Consider the following 26850-nt stretch of genomic DNA (forward strand, 5'->3'; position numbering starts at 1 on the left):
AGATAATGCAAAGGTTAAGAGCAAAACTAATACATACCTTATGTAACTCCAAAGATGAAGGCTTTTTCCTTTTCCCTTCTGTGACAATTTCTACAAAGACATAGTAAAAATTATAATTTAACATTAAATGAGATAACATAACAGAATAAATCTTTTCAGTTATCTTTTGTTTCAAATTAGCTTGATACATTTACAATTTACATTGATACATTTTATAGAACCTGAAGGACTAAAGGTCAAAAATAATCAAAGAGTAGCAGATTCTCACAAAATTTCTCAATTAAACAATATACATATGATGACAACTGAAAAAAGAAAGTTGGTTCTAAGAACTCAATAAGAAATTCCTTGGCAAAAATCCTAGTATCCAGTAGGTCTTCGATTTATGTTGGTTGAACCATAAGACCAGATAAATTCTTATAATGGGGGGTGGGGGGCCACAGGGGTGGAGAACACAAGGTGAGGGCTACATATCTAAGCATTTATGCAACAGAGAACAGCTTAAGTCTTTCCTCACCAACATTTTTCAGACTTCTACGGGATTTTCTTTTATGATTCTTTCATTCAGTCAACAAATAATTACTGAATGTCTATCATGTGTCTGGCACTGTGCTAGCCAGTGGGTATAGTGTAGTGAGCAAATTAAACACAGCCTAAGTCTTCCTGGAACTTACAATTCACTGAAATTTCTCACAAATTTCATAATAAAAATGAATGGTAGAGACCCACACAAATGTGATCACCTATTTATGACAAACACACCACTGCAATTCAGTGGGAAAGGGATGATCTTTTCCATGAGTAATGCTGACACAATTTGATAACCAAACAAGGTAAACAAATAAGTAATAAACATCACACTATATCAAAAATTCTTTTTAAATTGATCATAGATTTAAATGTCAAAGACAAACAAAGCTTCTAGAATAAAAATGAGGGGAATATCTTCATGACCTTGGGGTTCGCAAGGATCTCTCAAACAAGACTCAAGTAGTACTAATCCATAAAGGAAAGGATTAATAAACTCAACTTCATTAAAATTAAAAACTTCTGTTCACCAAACCTCATCATTGAGTGAGAAGGCAAACCACAGACTGGAAGATTATTTATAATTCATGTATCTATGTACAGCATGGTGACTATAGTTAATAATACTGTATAATACATATATCTGTCAAAGGATTCATAACCAGAACACATAAAGAACTCGTATAAAGCAAAGGCAAGACAACCCAATCTTCAAAATGGGAAAAAGCCTTGAATAGGTACTCCATAAAAAAGAATGTCCAAGTGGCCAATAAACATATGAAAATATGCTCAATTTCATTATTACTAGGGAAGTGTAAACTAAAATGGTAAGAGAATACCATTACACAGCCCTTGGAAAGGGTAAAATTAAAAAGAATGACAATACCAAGTATTGATAAGAGACTAGAAGTCTCATATATTGCTGGTGGGAGTGTAAACGAATACATCTACTTTGCCAGTCAGTATCTACTAAAGTTAGACACCTGCCTACTCAATGTCCAACAATTACATTTCTAGATATTTAATCAAGAGAAATGAGTGCCTGTGTCCACCAAAAGGCATGTATAAGAATGTTAAGTTATCTTTGTTCTTAATAGCCAAAAACTAAAAACAATCCAAATGTCCATCACAGGAGCATGGATAAACCTTTTCATACAATAGAAAACTACAAGCTTTGCACAGTGGCAGTATAATAGCCAACAAGGTTTATCCGAGGCGCAATTATTGCTAATTGAAAACTACATAGTAATAAAAAAGAACGAATTACTGCTGTGCACAACACGGATACATCTCACAGACATTACGTTCAGAAGAAAACAGATGCAGAAGAAAGTATGATTCTATTTCTGTGGAATTCAGGAACAGGTAAAACAAATCTATGTTGATACTAGTTAGGATAGTGTGAGTACCCGAGCAGGGAAAAACTACTGACTGACTGGGATGGGATACAAGTTAGCCTTCTGAGATGCTGGAAATGTTCCGTATCTTGATCTAGGTGATAGTTATACAAGTGTATGTATACAAGTATAAAAAATCATCAAACTAAAGATACTGTACTGTGTCGTATGTAATATCTCAACTTAAAAATTAAAAAACCTTTAAAATAACAGTTATAACGAATGGGCTATAGCTTATCCAGAAATCTATATAGCTGAAATAATTTCTCTCATTTCATGAAAATAGCATGAATTTCACCATATGCATTTCCTCGAGCAATCACTGATGTAAAAATTATTTTAACTTCTATACTTAAGCTTTCGATAGATTTAAATAATTTTCAATAAAGTAGCATTTCTCAGACTACCAAAAATATACAACATTTAGATAAATGGTAAGAAAACCTTTCTTACATAAATTCCCTTTCTAGTCAACTTTCAATTTAATAAAATATATGTATTTTTAAAAAAGGAATATCAGTTGCTTAAATCACAGACAGACTCATTGAGTTAAAAATGCTTCTATCCTATTTTGCAGAATGTTTGTACATTTCTTTTAGTGACTACTATTGTGACTTCCCAAAATTTTAGGGGTTCTATAACTGAGTTGCTCCATCTGATACTAGGTTGGTATTAGAGCATTTTAATAAATGATGCATCGCTGCTTGTGACTGTCTGGTATAGCACAGTGTTCTAGAGTAAAAATATTAGAGTCCAACAACCTAAATTTATATCTTGGCTTACTAGCTGTGACTTCTCTGAGACTCAGTGTCTCATCTCTAAAAAGGGGACAATATCAGCTTTTCAATTGCCAAGATTAAAGTGACATAGTCTAGTCTCCCAAAAGAAATAAAAGCAAAAATAAACAAATGGGACCTAATCAAACTTAAAACCTTTTGCACAGCAAAGGAAACCATCAACAAAATGAAAAGACAACCTACAGAATGGGAGAAAATATTTGCAAACAATGTGACTGACAAGAGCTTAATTTCCAAAATATACAAACAGCTCATACAACTCAATATCAAAAAAACAAAACAACTCAATCAAAAAACGGGCAGAAGACCTAAGTACACATTTCTCCATAGAAGACATGCAGATGGCCAAAAGGCACATGAAAAGATGCTCAATGTCGCTAATTATTAGAGAAATGGAAATCAAAACTACAATGAGGTATCACCTCACACCAGTCAGAATAACTATCATGGAAAAGTCTACAAATAATAAATGCTGGAGAGGGTGTGGAGAAAAGGGAATCCTCCTACACTGTTGGTGGGAATGTAAGTTGGTACCGCCACTATGGAAAACAGTATGTGGGTTCCTTTAAAAACAAAAAATGGGGACTTCCCTGGTGGTCCAGTGGTAAAGAATCCTCCTTCCAATGCAGGGGACATGGGTTCGATCCCTAGTTGGGGCACTAAGATCCCACATGCCACGGGGCCACATCTACTGAGCTCGCATGCCTCAAAGAGAGAGCCCACGTGTCACAAACTACAGAGTCCATGCGCTCTGGACCCCACACGCCACAATTACAGAGCCCATATGTTCTGGAACCTGCACACCACAACTAGAGAGAAGAGAAGCCTGAGCACCACAACAAAGACCCCACATGCTGCAACTAAGACCCAACACAGCCAAAATAAATAAATAAAATAAAATAAATATTTTTTTAAATAATTAAAAAATAAAAACAAAAACTGGAGGGGCTTCCCTGGTGGCGCAGTGGTTAAGAATCCACCTGCCAATGCAGGGGACATGGGTTCAAGCCCTGGTCCAGGAAGATCCCACATGCTATGGAGCAACTAAGCCCATGCTCCACAGCTACTGAGCCTGCGCTCTAGAGCCTGCGAGCCACAACTACTGAAGCCCGCATGCCACAACTACTGAAGCCCATGCACCTAGAGCCCGTGCTCTGTAACAAGAGAAGACACTGCAATGAGAAGCCCACGCACTGCAATGAAGAGTAACCCCCGCTCGCGGCAACTAGAGAAAGCCCGCGCGCAGCAACAAAGACCCAACGCAGCCAAAAATAATAAAATAAATAAATTAAATAAAAAAACAAACAAACAAAAAACAGAGCTACCGTGATTCAGCAATCCCACTCCTGGGCATATATCCAGAAAAGACGAAAACTCTAATTCAAAAAGATACATGCACCCCAATGTTCATAGCAGCACTATTTATAACAGCCAAGACATGGAAGCAACCTAAGTGTGTATCAACAGATGACTGGATAAAGAAGATGCGGTGTGTGTAGACACACACACACACACACACATATATACATATAATGGAATATTACTCAGCCATAAAAAAGAATGAAATATTGCCATTTGCAGCAACATGAATGGACCCAGAGAATATCATATTAAGTGAAATGTCATAAAAAGATAAATATACGATCACTTGTATGCAGAATGTAAAAATTAATACAAATGAATCTAAATACAAAACAGAAACAGACTCACAGACATAGAAAAAAAAACTTATGGTTACCAAAGGGGAAAGAGAGTGGGCAGAACGATAAATTACAAGTATGGGATTAACAGATACAAACTACTATACATAAAATAGATAAGCAACAAGGATTTACTGTACAAAACAGGGAACAATATTCAATATCTTGTAATACCTATAATGGAAAATAATCTGAAAAACATATATACAGCTGAATCATTTTGCTGTACACCTGAAACAAACACAATAAATCAACTATATTTCAAAATAAAGGGAGATCGTCTATATTAAAGTATTTAGAGTATATCTGGCAAATACTGCAAATAAATAACTATTATTATTACAATATTTTATACTAAAATACCCCTCTTTAAGAAACCTTAATGTATTTACATTAGCATACAGAAAAATCGCTCTAATTATTCCCATTATATATATATGTCAAATAATCAGAAAGCATGACTTTTTCTCAAGGAGCTTGTGGAACCATTCATTCATATATTACATAAACATTTATTTTAAACAACAGTAATTACCATTGCCAGGCACTATGCTAAGTACTTTACACAAATTATTTTATTTAATCTTACAAGTCTTGTGAGTTCAGTAATGGCATTATCTCCATTTTATAGATGAAGAATTTAGGTTTGAAAAATACAAATAACTTGCCCAAGGTCACCATGTTAATCCATCACTGGTCTGATTCCAGAGGTGGAATTCTTAACCAGAACACTCTAGGCATGCTGGATGCTATGGGGATAGGAAATGAATAAGACAGCCCCTGTCACAGAGTTAACGGTATAAAAGCAGACATTAAACAATTCAGCAAGCTAGAATATATGATGGAATCTGGCAAACATCACATAAGAGGCGCAAACACCCATGGAAATTCAAAAATAGGAATATTTTTTAAGTTTGAGTTAATTAGGAGATAGTTCTTGAAAAGGCACAATTGAACTGGGCTTTGAAGTAAGTTTTAGATAATAAGTTTTAGACAGGGAGAAATGGGTGGGAGGACAATGCAATGCTAAGTCAAGAAGCCAAGAAGTGAGTTATCAATATAGGTATATGTGATGAAGCAGCTCACGTTAGCCAGCCTCCTAAATTACTGAAGACTCACATTAGAGTTATATATCTGAGAGGCAGGTTTGAGACAGCACCATTACAGCAAAGTTCCAGTCTGAATCTTTAGAGCTACTCAGTCCTATACATAACCCACTCCCTGTGTTACCATATCCCCCCTCTAATCTACTTTCCAATCCTCTGCCTTCTATCACCAGGCTTGGGAATCACATTCACCACCCTAGATTTCAATCCCTACAGCTTATTACCTTGCTATTCTCTCATCTCTTAGGTAATGCCACTCTACCCTTTCCACTACATTTTTTTTTTAACTTGACCCTTGAGTACATGTCTTTTTAATATTCTCTTTGTTTTTTTTTTTTATTGAGGTATAGTTTTCATCTACACTCTTCTCTAGCTCTTCCCCAGCCCACCAAATTCCTTTCCAAAGTCAATACAATTTCCTTAAATTCTGAATCTTCTCCTTGAACATTTCCTCCACCTCAGTTTAACTGAATCCTTTTTATTACATAATTATACATTATACATCTTTTTATTTACTACACTATTTTTTTAAGACTCTCTCAAGAATATTCTTCTCCCACTTATAAAAACAGGGGAAGGGATTAACAACCTCCTCCCCCTGCCACCACTTCCAATTAATATTCATCCTTATTGCAATAATTCCTCCTTTAAAATTCCCATAACTTGTATGTATTATTACCTCACCCATATTGTAATTGCCATGTACTGACCCAAGACCCTTTCCAACATTCCTAGAATATTCTGATACTTGATTCATAGTTTCCCTCTCTATCATTAAAACCTACCATCATACCGAAGCTCTAAAACTTTCATAAATCAAATCACTCAATACAATGGACTCATCTTAATTTACTCTAGTCCAACAAACTGCTTCATATCACATTCCCATTTCAACAACATGCATTCACAAATAGATTTAATAGGGTTACACTTCTCAAGCTCACAAATGTGAACCTCTCATTCTACAACATACTGTCCTTTAACCCTTCCATTTCCTCACTCGCACTGATCCCATTTTTTACCTCCACATCGTATAATACCCTTTAACCCTAAGTAAAACTAAATTCTTTTATTCCCCCCAAATTCTTGCTCCTAGACTGATTAGCACTGCTAAAGAAAGTCATAATTGTAGTAACCACAACTGGTACTATGTACAGACGCACACGTGTTTTAACAAATACCTTTTCAAAATTAGTTAATAGTTCTTTTTTTTTTTTTTTTTTTTTTGCGGTACGCGGGCCTCTTACTGTTGTGGCCTCCCCCGTTGCGGAGCACAGGCTCCGGACGTGCAGGCTCAGCGGCCATGGCTCATGGGCCCAGCCGCTCCACGGCCTGTGGGATCTTCCTGGACTGGGGCACGAACCCGTGTCCCCTGCATCGGCAGGTGGACTCTCAACCACTGCACCACCAGGGAAGCCCAATAGCTCTTTTATTCATCCCTAATTGACCTCCTACTCTATTTTGAGCTCCCAATACCACCTCAAAGTCCCTCTTTCTCAAAAGATGATCTTGCCTATTTCACTTAGAAGCCATGATTGCAATATCCTTAACTTCTCAAAATTTATCTATATCTTTATCCATCTTCCCACCTTTACACAAGTCTTATTTAACAAACTGTCTTGAGTCTATCCTCCCCCATTTCTTCTAAGACTTCACCCTATCAATTATCTCCTACCGGATATCATTCTCTCTCCAGTGAACCCTTTCCCATGCCATACAAACCTGATTTTTATAGTCTTTTTTAAATAATCCTTTCTACTTAATTTCATACTCAAGCTTGTTCCAAAATCTTTAATGCACATCTCATCTTCTATTTCCTCACCACCACTCATTCATTTAGCCTCTTGAAATCTGGCTTTTGTCCCTATTGCTCTACTAAAATCAGTGGTAAAAAAAAAAAGTGACCTACTAATTGCCAAATCCAGCATCCTCATACTGCTTTAACTCTCTGATTTACATTGCATTCACTCTCCCTTACTTCCCAAACCTATCATACTCCTTCTAATCTGCCTAACTGCTCACCAGTGTCTCTTCCTCCTTACTTTGAAATTAAATATATGTGATTCAAGATTTTTCTCACTCCATACTCTTTCTGTGGGTAATCCTATCCATTCCAATGGCTTCAGCTAACATCACTGCAAATAAAGTAGTTTTACCATGATTAATTGTAGATTCTGGTTTTGAACTTCAATTATGGTTCATCAGACACTGCATAATATGCAGCCATCACCTGGACCTACTGAAAAAAGAAAGGTGTATCATCATGGGACACTAGATCCTCAAGCTGAAACTGGGGGAGGAGGGAAGAGTTTCAAAATCAAGCAAGTCTGAAAAACACTGCATGTTCAATCTCTTGGAGAGGCAGAATGTATAGTAGCACAGCAAAAGCTCTGAAAAATCCTGCAGTAAATAAAATTTTCTTATAACTACAGTTGTCCCATTTATTTGTCCATCAAACCTTTTTTCCAAGTAAGGTTCACTAACATCCTATGACAGTAAAAAAGATTTAAATTATATGTTTTGTAATCAGAAAGACCAGATTTTGAATCCTGGCTCTGCTTCTTGTATTGCTAACAGTTGCTTACCCTCCCTAAATTCCAGGTTCCTCATCTGTATATCAGAAATAATAATAACCACCTCAGAAGGTTTTCGAAAGAATTATAACATCTGTAAAATTCTTAGCATGCTGTTTAGTACCTAAGTACTAAAAAAACTTATCTATCCTTAACTGCAAATGAGAATGAACACAGATCTCCAAAGTTGTTGCCTGAACAGTTGATAACTTGAAATTTACTTCAACTTTCCTGTTTTAATTCAAAAATTCATTTGGAAGTTGTGATCTATGACTCTAATATATCTGTTATACTTTTGTTGTTGTTAAACATTTCTAATGGTCATGCTCCCTTGAATGACCATTAGCACTTTATTATTTCATTCAACTGTCACTAGACCTGTCTCTGGTACCAATAATTTTTTATCTGTGTCCCCATCTAATTCACTGCTTTGATATGCTGGAAACCTGGAAATAGGATATTCATCTTTATTGGGATAATAAATAACTTAAACACATAGATTCAATATAATAGGAAGAAAGCCTTCAGAAGCTTCTCATGAGTGAACTTTAGCATACAAACCATGTGATTTCTCCTCTCATGCTTAGAGGTGTTTTATGCTTGATTCTTGATTCATGGCCACATTCCAGAAAAGTAGGGCAATCAGAGTTTTCGTGGTTCTTCTACTTACAGAATTTTTCTTTATTAACTCATTTAAAAACAATAACACAATGCATGTTAACGTAACTATTTTTTAAATAACTTTAGTTTCAAAACATTGAGAACAATGGCATTATTTTACTTTTTGCAACTCTCTTTAACATCTGACTTAATAAAAGACAGATGATTTCCTCTATATGCTTCTGCATTCAATTTGTTGTGATACATGTCATGTAGCCTCTGGAAAACTGTCCTGTACACAGGTAGAAGATTAAGAGGGAAAGGCAAACAATGTCTTAAAATTATGAAAAACCGTGTAAGCTCACAGACCCAAAAGGGACTCAGGGAATCCAGAGGTTCCCAGACCATACCTTGAGAACCAGTGCCTAAAACAGATACAGCCATGCCAGAAGCCATCCAACTCCTACAGCTGTCAGTTATGTAAGTCCACAAATGCTTGTTTTTTTGTTTTGCTTAAACCACCTGGAATTGGGTTTCCGCTACTTGCAACTAAAAGAGTTTTGAGCAATACACTATGTAACCCTTCATAGTTCTTCCTTGTTCAGGAGAAAGTTTAGGAAAACCTAGTGCAGTCTCACAGAGGAAACTTGAAACTTCATATCTTGTTTTCTCTCTCGACTGCTATCCGCCTTCCTTATACCTCTAACTTAGAATTCTTCCTGTTATTAATCAAAATTTTACCTTTGGGTACTTATGAAATTCTCACGATGATAAATGTCACTTCCAGTCATTCAAGTTCCAGTTAGCAACCCTCCTAATGAAATGGCAACTGCATGCACATAAATGTCACACAGAATTCAGAAGCCCTTTAAGCCAACTGATTGTTCTGTTTCTGAGAATCTATGTGAGAAAATTAAATATACACTATTCAGAAAAGAATCATTCTTAAAAATTAATATTCATCTCTTAAAACCAGATGAATACTGGAGAACAGCTAGTTAATATTAGATCTGAGAATGGTTTTTACTATACATTAACAATTACTTTTCAGAAAGGACAGCTCCAAAAGGGAAGTCAGCAGAAAAAGAAATCCTCTCCAGAGGGATAGCTCACATAAATATCAACGTCTTTTAAGAATTAACAATTTTAAGGGCTTCCCTGGTGGCGCAGTGGTTGAGAGTCCACCTGCCGATGCAGGGGACATGGGTTCGTGCCCCGGTCCGGGAAGATCCCACATGCCATGCCGCGGAGCGGCTATGCCCGTGAGCCATGGCCGCTGAGCCTGCGCGTCTGGAGCCTGTGCTCCGCAACGGGAGAGGCCACACGGGAGAGGCCCGTGTACCACAAAATAAATAAATAAATAAATAAAATTTAAAAAGAATTAACAATTTTACTCTCAAATTGTACTTCCCACAACTACTTGCACCAAATTAACTGTAATAAATAGATAAATAAATCTAAGTGTAACCAGGTAAAGAGGATGGGATTTGCTGAAGAACAAGGCTAATATCTTGCCCTTACCCCCAAAACAACGTACTAAGCCAAGGAGAAAAGCTTTTATTGAAAAAAGGCTGTGCATGTTAAACTGAGGTATGACTACCCCTAAAGTTCTGTGTGAGGAAGCACACAAATGACACCTGATAAACACTGTGCATAGGCCTTATGTGTCAATTTCACTTGAAGGTTTTAGGGGAGAAAAAAGTATATTAAAACAAACACCGATCTATTGAAGGCATATACATACATACATATGTGTGTATATATGTATATATATAATACATACATATACTTTCAACAGCAAAGAATATCTCTAGAATACACACACACACAAATGGTAATACTGGTTGCTTATGAAGAGGAATTTAAGCTACTTTAAGCAATGTCCCAGAGATCCATGTTCACGCTCCTTTGTGGCCAAAAAAGTTTGAGGCACACTGCCACAAGGGCACTCCTAAATAAATGTAGAATTGTCTAAATAGACTGCATAGACTGTCTATGCAACAACAGATGGCACAATAATAAATAAGAAAATTTAATGAAATAATTGATTCACTGAATGTTAGTGTACTAGAGTGTAAGCTTATTAAAGAGCCCTTGTCCCCTCCTCCTCTGGTAAGTCCACAGGACTTAATACAGAAACTGCGGTACCCTTAATGGATGAGATCTTTGACAGAAACTTGCTGACTGGGAGGGGCTCGACCTCGCGTCTTACACCTCCACTTTTGTGTTTCTAAGATGTAGTACCCAAAACTGAAGACAGTCATTTAAGCAGCAAAACAATTTCAAAAACACGCTGAGAATAAAAACACAACGAAACATGGCTTCAAATCCTTTGTTCGACTTTTGAATCGCTTTTGGAAGAAGGGGGTATCTGGAAAATAAAAACGTTATTAAGAGGGCCGGCTCAGAAGACCAAGCAAGACACGTTGCTTGCAGCACTTAGACGAGGAATGAAGTGTCAATTAACATGCCCAACCTTTCCTTCTTTGCTGCTTTTACCTGCCAAGAGGTACAGGGGGGAGAAAGAGCCAAAGTCGAGAATCAAAGGAAGAGAGGAAAGTAGGCGCTGAGAAGCTGGAAATGAAACTGGAACACTGGTGGAATTACGAGGAAGGCGTGGCAGGAGAGCGGCAAGCCAACCGGGAAGAGCCGCAGGCCGATGAGACCCAAGGAGGGTGCTCGCGGGAGAAGGACAAAAATGAAAAGGGGTGACGGGGTGAAGAGCGGCCGAGGCTTTGATGACAGCTCGGAGTGGGTCTTCGACTCGCAGGGGCCCGCGAGACCCGGGAACCCTCCATTGTGCGCGCCCCTCCACCCCACTCCATTCCACTCCCCACTCCCCTCACCTCCTCCCCTCCCCGCCGCGCCCGAGTCCGAGCCCGAGCCGGAGCCCGAGCCCTCGCAGCTCCGGGCCGCAGCACCCGTCGTCGCCTGTTCCCCCGCTTTGCCCGAGGTAGGAAACAATATGCTCAGCCCTCCTCCGACCCTTTCTCACCGGATGAAGATCGCCGTCGCCCGGCCTTCCCCTTGTCCATCTTCTCCTCCTCCTGCTGGAATCGCAGTCGCTGTCACCTCAAGACCCCTCAGGCTGGGGAAGGGAGGGGGAGGGGAGGGGGAAAAAAAAAGCCAGGAAAATGTGAACTGCGCTTGCGCAAGAGCCGTCGCCGGCCCTCAGACCGGAAATTAGCCACCCCTCCCACCTCCACCCGGAAATCACTTCCTGGGGGTAGTTTTCTCTGCGGGCTACCGTCGCAAGTGCTTATTAAGTGACGCTGTTTTCATTGTCTCTGCCCCTGTTAGAAACTGAGACTGGGTGCTAGGTTTTAGCCCGAGATCGTCAAGGCTTTGTTGACTTTGAAGATTAAGTTGACTAAAAACTAAACCGGGGAAACTTTAGAAATTCCTCCACTTCACTGAATCCCGCGAGGGGACCCCGGAAATATGAGAACAAAACGTTAGTCCTTTTATGCTACTACTTTCCTCATGGACTCTCCCATATATTTGTCCTCAAGGCGCTTCCTCAGACTCAGAAAAAAAGATTTTAAGACGACAAAAATCAATAGCCTAGCTGCTGGTTTAGCAGTTGGAGTGGAAATCAATAAGGTCAGCTGAGGAGAGAATGTCAGAGTAATAGAAAGGATCTCTTCAAACTCACCATTTTTAAAGGCCAGGAAAAAAGATAAGCTGCACCTCAATTTTTTAAAACATAAAATGCTGAGATGCTAGAAAGTGGGTGGGTGTAAACGAATTTGTGCCGCTAATTTTTATTACAGTACTTAAAGGAATAACCCTGACCTCGAACTCAACGACTAGTACTTGCAGACTGCTTTTTTTGTCCTTTCATAGGACCCATCAGTTTAGAAAATTGTCCTACTTTATTAGCCGTAATGTACATATTTGAATAACTTTTTTTTTTTACTGTGTAAGCTTTAATCACAGTAAGTTTCACAAAATTCAGCAGAGCGCTCCAGAGGCAAGATGATACTGGAATGTTCCAACAGTTTAACATCCGCTCCCCCTCCCCCATTTTACCAAGGCCAGTAAAGGGACTCGTCCAGCTCATTGCCAGAGACCAGGTTTGTGCTTCTTGAGCCTTGCTTCTTACTTACAGTGTGGCCTGTGCGGAGCTAAAAGTAAGCCTCCAGGTGATGATCCTATTGGGCCGGGGGGGGGGGGGGGGGGGGGGAGTGTCTTACATGGCAGGAATGGCTGAAAAGCAGAAATACTTCAGGGCTTGATGAGAATGAAATTCACTACAAGGATTTCATTTAGAGGCCCTAGTTTACGTTTAACAAATAAAAACACTGCCTACTGAAAAATATCTGAATTTTAAGTTTCCTCATAAATCAACTCTTTTAATTGAATGATTTAACTCAAGAATCATACTGGCTCAATTCATCAGCCAATATTATAGGAAACTAACTGCAAAAGATGGAAATAGAGCTAAGAGGTGGAAACATAAAAAAGGAAATTGTAAGTAGGCCTAATCCATTTCAGTCCAAACTTACAGCTTCCTTAAAAGAAGTTTTAAAGTTTAGCAGTAAGAAGTGAACCTGTGAGAAATGAAATTATAAGAAATAATATCATTCAGCTTGCAAATATGTCATTTAAACTTGTCATTGAACCAAATACAGCATTTCTGCTAATAAAGACTTAGTGGGTCAGTTTGTTTCTTTGAATTGGAGCTGGTTTTGAATAACATATGTGAAGATAAATGGCCTTTAAGCTCAAGAATTTTAAATTTGCTTTTTATTTTCAAATTTGCTTTTTTTTTTTTTTCAAATTTGCTTTTTAAACCAGTATTTTTATTGTTTAGTTTTAACAATCTCTACTACATAGTTGACTGTATTGCAAACAACTATAGGACTAAAAAGTTCAGTTTTTTACTTTTGAGGGAGTCATTTAACAACCTTACTTTTCCTTTTATGAAAGACTAATTACACAGTCTTTTCTTTTATAGTGTTTTATGATGTTCAGGAGAAAGCTTCCTTATTTTAAAATAAGGAAGAAAGACCAAAAAAAGTGAATGATTATCTTCTCTTTGTATGTTTGTAAATAAGTTCATTTCTCTTATGTATGTTTAGCTCACACTGTATAGAGCCTTTTAAATTAAGATTATTTGAGATTAGAAATTCATCAGCCCAGTATTTTATAGGAGGAGAGGATGGACTGGTTTGATCTTAATGAGTATGGTTCTTTATTGAGTGTTAAAAGTGCATATAAAGTGTTTAAGTTAGGTATTCATTATATTTTTGTTTTGACTACACTATTAAAAGCAGTGGGTGTGTTTTTTTAATAGTTTCAAGACATAGTGGCAGTGTGAAATTGATCAACCCTTTATTTTACCCCTTAATTAACAATTTCTTTGAGGAGAGCTTAACAAAATCTAAAAAGACCCTTCTCTTCACAGGTGAATTAACTTTAAGTACAATCTGAGTATAAACAGGTTCGGTTGGGCACTGGGTACATCCTGACTTCCTAAACTGTTTTAGAAATTAAAATCTGGAATTCCTTACCATGGGCTCCTGGAAAGCCTAGATTTTGCAAAGATATTTGGAGCACTGTGTCATGTTGCTATTAGCCTCATTTTTGTTAGTAGTTGAATCTTATCCTTAAAATATTGAGAATTCTTATGTGAAGGATTTTTCTTCTAGATATAAAAGAATTAACATATGATTCATGAAAAATGACTATAGGTTTTTTTGTTTCAAGGATATCTTCCTTTTTAAGACAATGAGCAATTTTAACTGCCCTACAGTGTAATAGCCTATTCCTAGAAGTTATGAAAACCTGCAGTAACTTGAGGTATTTAAGCAAGAGATGGGTAATCTCTTGTCCAGGAGGCTATAGGACAAACCGTTAATAACCTAAGTTTTTTAAACTGTCATTTGGCTCTGGGGCTCAGCCCCAGGTATCCTGTACATACACCACTATCTTCTTTTTCGGTTTGTATGTTAGATTAATATATTTTTTACAGAAAAAATTATATTTGTATTAATTAACTTCATGGCATACCTCTCTAATATGTTTTTTTTCTGATTTTTTTGGCTGCATAGTCTTTGATTTGCTCTTCATTTTTTTTTAATTGTGGTGTACTTGATTTACAATGTTGTGTTAGTTTCAGGTGTACAGCAGAGTGATTCAGTTATACATACATATACATCTTTTTTTTTTTAACTCATGCATTCAAATTTATTTTGCTCTTAATGAGTAAGGTACAGGGGCAACAGTGTTGAGCTAAGGACTGAAATTAGTGGGGTTGACTCTCTGGACCTCACAGGAGTGAGGGAGCTCCTGGAAGGCAGGTACTATGTGTGTCCCCAGCATCTGGGACAGGGTCTGGTGTCCCAGACCCAGCTGAAGATTGAAAACACAGTATACACCTATTTTTTTTCAGATTCTTTTCCCTTATAGTTTATTACAATATATTGAGTATAATTCCCTGGGCTATACAGTAGGTCCTTGTTGGTTATGTTTTATATATAGTAGTATATATGTTAATCCCAAACTCCTAATTTATCCCTCCCCACCAACACTAACTTTAGAGTGTTCTGTCTTAAAATGTGATATTTATTTAGCATTTCTATGCCTTAATACATTTGGTTGATTTTAATAGAAAAATTTCATTTTATGTTACTATTTAGTAAAATTGAAGCTTTAGGTAGTCCTGTCTTCTTTATCCTTTATCTTTTGGTACCCCCTTACCTCTAAATAATCCCAATCAAGAAGCATAGGATCTAGGATTGGGCAACGTCAGTAAATCCAAAATCTAGCTGTCAGAATTTCAGTTTCCCAGGAAGGCATATCAAGTTTAAAAAAAAAAAAAAGAACAAAACTCAACTACTAAATTATAGGTCTTAGGGCTGTGTACATAGGAGATAAAACCATAAAGAAATAGAAAGCATTGATTTCTATAAAAGTCTGGAGTGCTTGCTCTTGGAGGGGAGGAAGAGGGCACTTGAAGGCACTTTAGGGGGGGCTCGCAAAGCTAACCTGGGGTAGTTACAAGGGTATCTTTATAATAGTTCACTAAATTAGTTTTCTAAGAAACTTTCCTAGGAGATTCTGTTACATACTCAAATTTGGGCAACCCAAGATTTCTAACATCTGATTTTTTTCTTTCCATCACTAATATCCTATTTTCTGTCTTTGCCTCAGGTGGCTTAAATTAATCTTCTTTAGTCTTTCCTGGGGAGAGGTAGGCAGGGGGAAGAGATTTAGTTTGCTCTTCTTTGAATCTTTTACATATAAAATTTCATAAGCTCTATTATTTTCTATAATTTACTAAATGGAATTGTATACAGGCATAATTATTTTTCTGAAAAAAGCCCTCATAATTGCATTTATCTGTTGGGAAAATAAAAATAGTGCTGCTTTTTACCAAAACAGTAATTCTTAAATGATGTTTTCCAGGGTTTTTTTTGTTTTGGTTTAGTTTAGTTTTCTAAATATATAAGTAAATAAAAACATGTTCATTGAAAAAAGTATCTTTAGATATTTTTTCATTTTCTTAGTGAAGTATCACTCATTTGTGCTTCTTAATGTCATAGGATATACAACAGGACCTCTTTCTTAAATACACCAAAGGACTGTAATTACTGTAATAGGGTATATTACTGTGTAACGTGGGGTTAGACCCTAACTTCCCAGGTTGTAAAATTATATTTTCATAAAAGTTTACTGATCACTTGTAAAGAATGTAAAATATTGTTAAATATAACCACTTTATGATCCTAGAGAAGGAGTTTGTTAAAACCAAAGTAAGCTAATTAAAATTACTTGCATCTGTGATTCTGTTGCCCCACCCACCCTCTTCTTGTCAAATTCAGAGACAGAAAGTAGAAAGATTTGCCAGGGGCTGCTGCTAAGGGGAAATGAAAAATTATAGCTTACTGGGTACAGAGTTACAGTTTTTCAAGATGAAAAATGTTCGATGGATGGATGGTATTAATGGTTGCACACAATGTGGGTGTACTCAGTGCCACTGAACTGCCCATGTAAAAATGGTTAAAACTATAAATTTTTAATGTATTTTACCACAATTAGTTAAATAATTTAAAATAACTATGTTTTGCTCTAGTCATGGCTATAACAGCAGTGTCACCACCTAATCCAGGTTACTAAAAGGACCTAACTTGAAATTCTCGTTAATGATTATATACTCTTTTCCCTTCTTAAAATGACTAGAGTATTCGATATAGAAAACTAAGTGACTAACAAAACCCCTCACCAAATTTTTGGTGAATGAATGAAAAAATACTGTGTATTTTTTTTTTTTTTTTTTTTTTTTTTGCGGTACGTAGGCCTCTCACTGTTGTGGCCTCTCCCGTTGCGGAGCACAGGCTCCGGACGCGCAGGCTCAGTGGCCATGGCTCACGGGGCCTAGCCGCTCCGCGGCATGTGGGATCTTCCCGGACCAGGGCAAAAACCCGTGTCCCCTGCATCGGCAGGCGAACTCTCAACCACTGTGCCACGAGGGAAGCCCAATACTGTGTATTTTTAAAATCACTGGTAAAAAATGAATCTTCTCTCAAGTTTGTAGAGCTGCCTGAGTTATTTTGGGCATGTCAGTTTACCTTTGAAAGCCTCACTTCTCTATAAAATAAACATATTAGCTAAGAATATCAATGAAATCCCTTGCAGCTCTGACAGTCTTATTCTATTTATTTATTTATGGCTGAGTTGGGTCTTTGTTGCTGCACGCGGGCTTTCTCTAGTTGCAGTGAGCGGGGGCTACTCTTCGTTATAGGTGCATGGGCTTCTCATTGCTGTAGCTTCTCTTGTTGCAGAGCACGGGCTCTAGGCGCCGGAGCTTCAGGAGTTGTGGCTTGCGGGCTCTTGAGCACAGGCTGAGTAGTTGTGGCGCACGGGCTTAGTTGCTCCGCGGCATGTGGGATCTTCCCAGACCAGGGCTCAAACCTGTGTCCCCTGCATTGGCAGGTGGATTCTTAACCACTGCGCCACCAGGGAAGTCCGACAATCTTATTCTTAAAGCTAAGTTATCTTATTCCAAACCACTCTTTAGAAAACTAAGTATATAAAACAGTTTCTCTCCTTTATTTTAATGGACCATCTTGATTTTCAAAAGAGAAAATAAATATATATAGATGTATAGGATAGTCTCTAAGAATAATTCATAAATCAACATTTATTAACTTTAGAATTATAGAAGGAGCCTCTATAATTTTTCAAAAGCTTTGTGTGCATCTTTCTCCTGTATATACAGCTAGAGGATTTTTCTCTTTACTTTCTTATGCCCTTAGCAAAAATTGTAAAATTCTAACAATGTTTAAGTGCCTACTATTCACCAGGCACTATTCCAAGAACTACTGAACAAAACAAAACAAAGTCCTTGTCTCTGCTGTCATGGAACTTTTTTTTTTCAGCCGTGCCGCACAACTTGTGGGATCTTAGTTCCCAGACCAGGGATTGAACCCATGCCCCCTGAAGTGGAAGCACAGAGTCTTAACCACTGGTTTACCAGGGAAGTCCCAAACTTATATTCTAATGGGAGGGAACAGACAGTAAGCAAGTATATGTCAGTTGGTAATAAGTGCAAAAACAAAAAGAAAACTGAGTGAACTGATGAGGATGATTATAATTTTTGTGACTTTCTGTTTGAATACAAAAAAAAAATCCCCCCCCCAAAAAAAAGAAAAGGAAGAAGGAGGAAGGGAGGGAAAAATGAAGCATCATAGATAGACAGGGAGTAAGGAAGGATTAGAGGGGATTGCCCTTTCAGATAGAATGCTTAGAGAAAGTTTCTCTGATCAGATAACAGATGGGCAGAAACTTGAAGGAAATGAAGCCCTATAGATATCTAGGGGAAGAGTATCCCAATCTGTGGGCATAGCAAGGGGGATGCCCTTAAATAGGAGTTTGCTTTACAAGTTGGCGGCAAAGAGGCCAGGTGGGGCTAGAGTGAAGTAAGCAAGAGAGTGGTGGGAAATGACACCTGAGAAAGCGCTAAGAGCCAGATGATGTAACTTGATGAGTAAGCAAGTGAGAGAAATGGAGGGAAATGACCTTGGAGAGCTAAGGGTCATGGGGGACCTTGTAGGCCATGGTAAGAACTTAGGCTTTTATTCTGAGTAAGAGGGGAGACAATGGAGCATTTTGAACAGGGGTGTGATATCCAATTTAGATGTTTTGAAAAGATCATTCTAGCTGCTATGTGTTAAACAGACTACCAGGAGATAAGAGTGCAAAGAGATTAGATAGGAGGCTTAATAATGAAGGTTAGCGTTGATAGTGACTTGTACTAGGGCTAGGGCAGTAGAGGTGGAGAGGTAACAAGTGGTTAGATTAGAGATATATTTCAAATAAGGGAGCCTACAGATTTGCTGATTGATCAGATGTGGAGTGTGAAAGAGAGAAAGGAAGGTTGCAGCACAAGCAACTGAAAGAATGGAATTATTTATAAGATGAGAAAGACTAAAGGGAGAGTAGACTGAAGGGAGTGCTTTGGACGTGTTAAGTTTGAAATGGCTATTTGACATCCAAGTAAATATATCAGGTAGACAGCTAGATATGAGAGTTACAAGTTTGAGTATATTAACCAAGCAAAATATGCTACAATAAACTCTAAAGAATTGTCTACCTTTTCATTCTACAGGATAGTCTGCACCTTGCTCCTGTTCACCCCACCTATACCTGTCCTTTATATATCTGTGTGCCATTTGGGTTTTCCAGTTTGCAAACTCCCATTCTTTTCCCCCGAGAATTGTTTCTCAAACAACTAGGTACACAAGCACTTAAAGGTGAAAAGGAGTAACTGAATGCCATATACTATGTGCTATTAGAAAATACTCATTTTATTTTACTCTCTGATTGAAAGAAAAGTTAGCTAACAAGGTTCTTTAGTTCGTTGGTTTAGTTTAGTTGGTTTAGGTTTAGTTCATTGAGGTTTAAATATTCAGTACTTTTCTCTTTATTTCAGTAGAGAAAAAGGCAGTTTCCAGCACAGCACCTGAATAAACAAAGTATTTTTAGATCTAAGAGATTACTGCTTTTCTGGGCAAACCTCCTCATCCATGCCAAAGTATAAAATAGACCCTCCTTTTTGGAGAGCAATTTGGCAATATCTGGTAAAATGGAAGATGCTGATATGACCTAGAAGTTCCACTTCTAGGTATATTGCCTTAAGAAACTCTTGATATGTGCACAAAAATATAGCTATGTTTGTTATAGCTTTGTTTATAATAGTGGAAAATTGGAGCAACCTAAATATTCTTCAACAGGAAAATGGTTAAACAAACCATGGCATATTCAAGCAATGGAACACTATAAACTGATAAAATGAATGACCTAGGACTATGTTTATTAATGTGGATAAAAATCACAGTGTTGAGTGAATAAGGAAGGCTGGACAAGAGATATATGTTTTTTTTATTTCACACTTCTCAAAAAGGAAGATCATCCTATCTTTACAGAAACTTCCATGTGTGAGACAGTACATAAAATGGTTTTTACCTATATTAGTTAATTTAATTCTCACAGCAGCTTTGTGAAATAAATGATGTTATCCTATTTTGCATTTATGCATTCAAAAAATATTTATATAATATTTGTCAGACACTGTTCCAAGTACTGCAGATACAGCAGTTAATTAAACAAAGTTCCTGTTCTCATAGAGCTTTTATTCTAGTGAGGGGAGAGAGATAATTTTCAAATATACAAACAATTATATACCAGGTGGTAATGTAGGCTATGAAGAAAAATAAGCAGAGTAGCAGGATAGAGGGTAATAAGGATTGCTATTTTAGATAACATAAACTAAGACTCACAAGTAGAAGAAACCGAAATTGGAGCTAGGATTTAAACCTAAATCAATCTAATTCCAGAGGCTCCTACCTGTCATTTACATGCTAGGAAAATATATTAATTACATAATAGCACCTGAGATCAGCAATACTGTAAGGAAAAAAGTTTTTAAAGAATAGAGAGCAGTGTAGATAGGTTGGATGCTTTGAACAACCAAACACCTTCATGAAGTATTAATTGGGAATCAGGGAATAAGATTCAGAAAGTGAGAAAAGAGTTAAGAAATCAAAGCAAGCAAGCACCATGTTGATTTTGCCTTAAGCCTTGATAGCAGCTTGAGTGGCACTGAAAATCATTTTATGGAGTGCTATTTATTGGAAGTAGGTTGTGGTTGCCAGTGTGAGTGTTAAGAAATTAAGGAGTGAGAGTATTCATGAATTTGTTAAGAACATGAATTGGAGTCAGATAGCTTCGGTACCCAACATTTATTTAACAGTTGTTTGGCACAAGCCTCTTAACTTTTTTTCTTGTTTTTTGTTTGTTTGTTTGTTTGCCTCAGAATAGAGTCTATTTGAGATTTTTTTTTTCCAGGACTTAACCTTTCAAAGTCTTTTCTTTTCCCTTTGGGCTACGTTGACAATAACTAAGTTCACTTCTCAGTCACTTTTTTTATTTTCAAATATCAGAATAACCATATCTTCTATTAGTAGATAAATTGATCATCATCTACACTGCCTGGTTCACATTTCACTTCTACTGCCATCCCCTGCCATTTATTTAATAGCAAAAATGTTTGAATGTTTACTGTGGAGATAAAGACCAACCAAATGAGAAAAGCAAAACCTATTCATTCTGAGCTCACTATAGCAAGGGAGTTAGCCACTTTTGGCAGTGACTGCCTTTTGGCAGTGACTCAAAGGCAGGCAGAGGAGTGGGAAAGCTTTGTAGTGGAAAAAAAAGGGAAGGCTGCTGGTATGTCCTGACTGGACACTGTTGGCGTGAGGAAGCTGAATGCAAGATAAATAGAAGGGAGGCATCCTATGTGACTGTTTAGGGGTGCATATTTGGCTTTCTCTGGTGGGTCCTAAGTTGGAAGCAGGGATAAAAATTAGGGAAGCTCTAAGTTATTAATCAAGTCCTGGCCATTTTGGACCCACTGTAACAGAAGTTATTGTTTGGCTTCTCAGCTTGTCACTAGAGGTAGCAGTCTGCCTTCCTGAGATTCTGACTTACAAGACTGGCTTCCTGGGCTGTTTATTGGATCAACAGATAAGGGATTGGCTTCCTGGGCAAGTTGCTGCAGGTTGTGGGTCAGAGTTCTGTTTTTATATACCATCTGGCCATTGTCCCTTAGTGTATTCAGTTTCTCACTACTTTGCATCGTTCACAATTATTTTGAGTTAAAATCTTTACCATAATGTTAATGTCTTCTTAAAGTGCTTAATTCAGTATGATTTCCCGCAGGAAGACTTTAGCAAGATGAAATTTTTATTTTATTTTTTCTGGTACTGACATAATATTGCTTTTCACTTTCAGTGGTTACCAGTGACTCAGGAACTGAGCTTCCGAAAATTTATAGAACAATCTGACTTACTAGAGGAACTTAAATATGACTTCAATGAAAAAGCTGAATTGAGACACACTGAGACACATAAGCCTTTTGTCTTTAACTATTATAAAAATGTCCTGGAGAGGAATAGCAAGCGCTACCAGGCCCTTGGCCATTTGCTTGAACAATACATTTATGAACTTTTGGAAAAAGTGTGCAAATTACAAAAAGTATATATCCCACCAGAGGCTGATAAGGAACCAAGAAGCTTCTTTTTCATGAGTGAGAGAGCATTAACAAGTCATCATTCTGCTCTTCTCGTCCTTCTTCAGGACCGTGGGGTCTTTAGAGCTGGTCAGTGGAGTCAGCAGGCAGTAATACATCATGGTCTCCAACATGGAAGTCAGATACCATGTATTCAAATGGCATTGCAGGCACATTATGATGTAATTGTGCTAAACCCCAACGACAATTTTGTGGACCTGCAGACAGAAAAAGAGTGGAAAGGCCTTTTAACACAAAATGTTGAGTCCCCTTCCAGAAAAATGGTTCAGACTGAGAGCTTTTTATCTCTCCAGCAGTCTCTCCAATGTATTCCAAAAAGATGCAGCAACACTCCTGAAGAACACATGGCTTATATTTGGGATTACTTCATTTCAAAGGCTGAAGGCAAGGATGTTGCCTTCCTTGTACATGGTTATGGAGGCTTGGTTTTTATGGACTTGCTTGTTCGTAGAAAGTGGGAAGTAATGAGCAAAGTATATGCTGTTGCACTTATTGACTCTGAACATCACGTAGGACACCAGCTGGGGAGTGACATCCAGTTATTAGCATGGATAAAGCACCACTGCCGTGAATGGGTGACAAGTCCAAAGCCTTTGGATAAACCTGCAGCTACTGTTTTGAAAAAGGAGTTTCCCACGGTTTCTGCTGGTACAGAAGAACACAACTTAGCCCCTTCCTCTAGCCTTCAGTCAATTTTTAAATACTTCAGAAAATCTTTGAAAGCCAAAGCAGCTATTAATTTCTCTCGAGTGCCCATAGTAACTAGAAGCTCCACAAAAAGAAAGCAAAGTGCTTAAGTTACTTTTTTGCCATCTAAGATTGTTTTGTCCCACTGAAACTTTGCTAATGTAGATGCTAGAAGAAAAAGAATACTTCCAACTCATAGGCAGTATGTTCTGGCTTGAAATTTGATTTAACTCTTTTAAAAAGTGAGTATGTTCTCTTCAGTAGCCTATTGATGAACCAGGAAGTCAGTTAGTACTATCATTAATATTTTACAGTATTAGTCAAATTAAGAGTAGTCTAGTTAGAGGATCTTCTTTTGAAAAGATTTCTCAGTTTCATAGAATGACACCAAAACTGTAGTTGATAGAAATTAAAGACTAAGTCAGTGTTTGACTTCTGCATTCTTAATGCTATATTAAAAATATAAGTGAACATAAAAATTAAACATCATAAGCAACTCCATTCTTTGTATGTTTGTGAGTTTTTTTATTTATGTTTGTTGATCTCGTGTGTGTGTTTACTCATACCTTCAGCTAATATTTGAGTGTCTACTATGTACTAGTCAATACTAGTGTTGGGCACACTGGCTAACAAGGCCAACGTTGCCTTTAACCTTATTTGGAGTTCACAATGAACAACAAATTGCAAGTGTGAAGAGTGTTAAGAAATAAAGGGTGTCATAGAACATCTAGCATGAGAGCTAACAGCCTTGGGGTTCAGGGAATACTCCCTGAGAAAATGATGCCTAGTTTGAAGAACAATAGTAGTTATCTGGAAAAACTAAGTCATAGGCAAAGGAATCACATGTGCAAAAGTCCATAGGCAGGAGGAAGAAGTCCAGTTCAGCTGGAACTAAAAGATTATGGGGAGTAGTGTTAAAGAAAAAATTATTCATGACATGCATTAAAGACAGTAAGGAAGATTTATTCAAAAGGGATTGCTGCAATGGGGGTTTTGTAGTAGGGGAGAGAGATTGGGCTCAACTCCAAACACAAGGACAAGGGTGGGGTGGGGCGGCTATAGCCAAGTAGCAGGGTGAGGGTCAGTGAATGGAAAACTACTAAGTAAAAACATTAGGGATAATAGATATTCTTGCTAGATTGACTCAACGGGATTCTTACTGAAGGCGGGCCAGGGGTGGTAAGATATTGACAGTGGAGGATGAGGAATTTTATCAGATATAATAGAGGATGTTCAGATACCAAAGGTGAGATTTTCACTAACTGACTCAGCATAATTCCTACTAAAACTGGACTAAGCAGACCCAGGGCAGAGCCCAATGTCAGAGCCTAGTCAAGAGGAGGGCTCAGAGGAGCCAGACTCTTATTTGGTAAAGGAGAGAGGTTTTGTCAGTAGCTGCAAAGTTAAGTTAGAGAAATAAACAGGCAGCTTATTCAAGGCTGCAATGTCCATGTTAAGAATTTTTACTTTAGGACTTCCCTGGTGGCGCAGTGGTTAAGAATCCGCCTGCCAATGCAGGGCACACGGCTTCAAGCCCTGGTCTGGGAAGATCCCACATGCCGTGGAGCAACTAAGCCCGTGTGTCACAACTACTGAGTCTGCACTCTAGAGCCCACAAGCCACAACTACTGAGCCTGCATGCCACAACTACTGAAGCCCGTGTGCCTAGAGCCCATGCTCCACAACAGGAGAAGCCACAGCAATAAGAAGCCCACGCACCGCAACGAAGAGTGGCCCCTGCTCACAACTACAGAAAGCCCGTGCAGCAACGAAGACCCAACACAGCCAAAAATAAATAAATTTTAAAAAGAATTTTTTTTTACTTTATTCTAATGACAATGGAAGCCATTGGATGGTTTTAGACAGGAGAATATTATCAGATTTACATTTTATAAAGAATATCCCGATTGCAGTTCAGAGAACAGATTAGAAGGAGAACAAGCTTGGAAGCCAGGAGACCAAAATAATTTTGTCAGTAGTTTGAGAAATGCTTAATACTTTTTTTCAATTGAAGTGTAGTTGATTTACAGCATTGTGTTAGTATTAGGTATACAGTAAAATGATTCAGTTTTTTTGAGGATTATATTCCATTATAGGTTATTACAAGATATTGAATATAATTCCCTGTGCTATACAATAAATCCTTGTTGCATCTCTATTTATGTATAATATTGAGTTGGCCAAGAAGTTTGTTTGGGCTTTTCTATAACATCTTATAGATGTTACATTTGAAAAACTGACTCTGCCATATCTAATAGGACATACAAATTTTTCTGGACATAGCTCTTTCTAGTGTCTTCCTAGTGTTCTTATTCCTAGTTTTGGGGGTTTTGTTTTTTGTTTTTTGTCTGCTCCGTGCGGCATGCGGGATCTTAGTTCCCCAACCAGGGATCAACCCGTGCCCCCTGCAGTGGAAGCGTGGATTCTCAACCACTGGACCGCCAGGGAAGTCCCTCCTAGTGTTTTTTTAACTTAGTATACACTATAATTCCTGTTATGGACTGAATGTGTCCCCGCCAAAATTCATGGTGAAATCTTAATCCCCAACGTGATGGTATTAGGAGGTGGGGTGTTTGGGAGGTGATTACGTCATGAGGGTAGAGCCCTCACGAATGAGATTTGTACTTTTATGAAAGAAACCCCAGAAAGCTCCCTTCTACAATGTAAGACACAGTGAGAACACAGCCATCTATGAAGCAGGAAGCAGGCCTTCACCAGACACTGAATCTTCTGGTGGCTTGATCATGGACTTCCCAGTGTCTAGAACTGTGAGAAATAAATATTTGTTGTCTAAGCCTCCCAGTCTATGATACTCTGTTATAGCAGCCCGAACAGACTATGACAATTCCTTAACAGTATAGACATAATATCTCAAATTTCTCTTTCTGCACCATGTCTTGAGTGGCATAATGAAAAAAAAACAAAAAGCACTGAATTGTAAATCAGGATATGCAGATTTTAAATGACTCCCAGGGGGAATCCCCTGGCAGTCTAGTGGTTAGGACTTGGTGCTTTCACTGCCTCAGGCCTGGGATCAATCCCTGGTGGAGGAACTAAGATCCCAAAAGCCATGAGGTGCAGCCAAAAATAAAAAATAAATAAATAAATAAATGACTCCTAGCATTGAATAAACCAGTTACTCTCTCCCAGCCTGCATTTCCCATTGTGTAAATAAGTTGAGCTTTAGAAGTCTCTACCAACACAGATAGTCTATCTAGAATGTATTTAATGCACTTACTGTGAAAAGCACCAAAAAAGTAAAAATAAAGTGTTGCCATAAAAACTATTTTGTCTTATATTTAACTAACTGAACGTTGATGTTTCTCATATAACCCCCAATTTACTATTTAATGTGGTAGTCACGTGTATTAGATATCTATTGCTACATATTAGATTACCCCCAAAACTTGGTGACTTAAAACAACAAACATTTATTATCTCACAGCTTCTGTTGGTGAGGAATTCAGGAGCAGCTTAATTGGGTGATTCTGGTTCAGGATCCCTCAGAAGAGCACACTCAAGACTGTCTGAAGGGCTTTCCTGGTGGCACAATGGTTAAGAATCCACCTGCCAATGCAGGGGACATGGGTTTGAGCCCTGGTCCAGGAAGATCCCACGTGCCACAGAGCAAGTAAGCCCATGCGCCACAACTACTGAGCCTGCGTGCCACAACTACTGAAGCCCACCGCAATGAGAAGCCCACGCACCGCAACGAAGAGTGGTGCCAGCTCGCCGCAACTAGAGAAAGCCCACGCGCAGCAACGAAGACCCAATGTGGCCATAAATAAATAAATTTATTTTTAAAAAAAAGACTGTCTGAAGCTGCAGTGATCTAAAGCTGGGCTGGCTGTTGGCAGGAGGCCTC

At 38.0% G+C, this 26850-nt stretch overlaps 2 protein-coding genes across 11 annotated transcripts in view; one reads left to right on the forward strand and one right to left on the reverse strand.

Moving 5' to 3' along the window:
* Positions 1-26850, reverse strand: part of SENP7 (SUMO specific peptidase 7) — a 170879-nt gene that overhangs the window by 140878 nt on the left and 3151 nt on the right. For 5 of the 10 annotated variants that reach the window (XM_082839381.1, XM_082839373.1, XM_082839377.1 and 2 more), the window contains 3 exons: positions 12811-12910; positions 11697-11789; positions 38-90 (listed from right to left, as the gene is read on the reverse strand). In XM_082839381.1, coding sequence (XP_082695507.1) covers positions 38-90; positions 11697-11736 — 93 coding nt within the window. In that variant the 5' untranslated portion in view covers positions 11737-11789; positions 12811-12910. Of the gene's footprint in view, positions 1-37; positions 91-7684; positions 7716-11696; positions 11790-12810; positions 12911-26850 lie in introns of those variants that run through there. The other 5 variants (XM_082839378.1, XM_082839372.1, XM_082839376.1 and 2 more) reach the window with 5 other exon arrangements.
* LOC309961888 (putative protein ARB2BP) lies at positions 13133-23410 on the forward strand (the record flags this gene model as incomplete). The annotated part of the gene is made up of 2 exons (XM_082839387.1): positions 13133-13222; positions 22001-23410. The coding sequence occupies 2 exons, from the start codon at positions 13133-13135 to the stop codon at positions 23093-23095; spliced, it is 1185 nt and encodes a 394-aa protein (XP_082695513.1). The 3' UTR covers positions 23096-23410.

Source organism: Leucopleurus acutus, assembly GCF_964270905.1.
Source record: "Leucopleurus acutus genome assembly, chromosome: 5".
Classification (NCBI taxonomy): domain Eukaryota; kingdom Metazoa; phylum Chordata; class Mammalia; order Artiodactyla; family Delphinidae; genus Leucopleurus; species Leucopleurus acutus.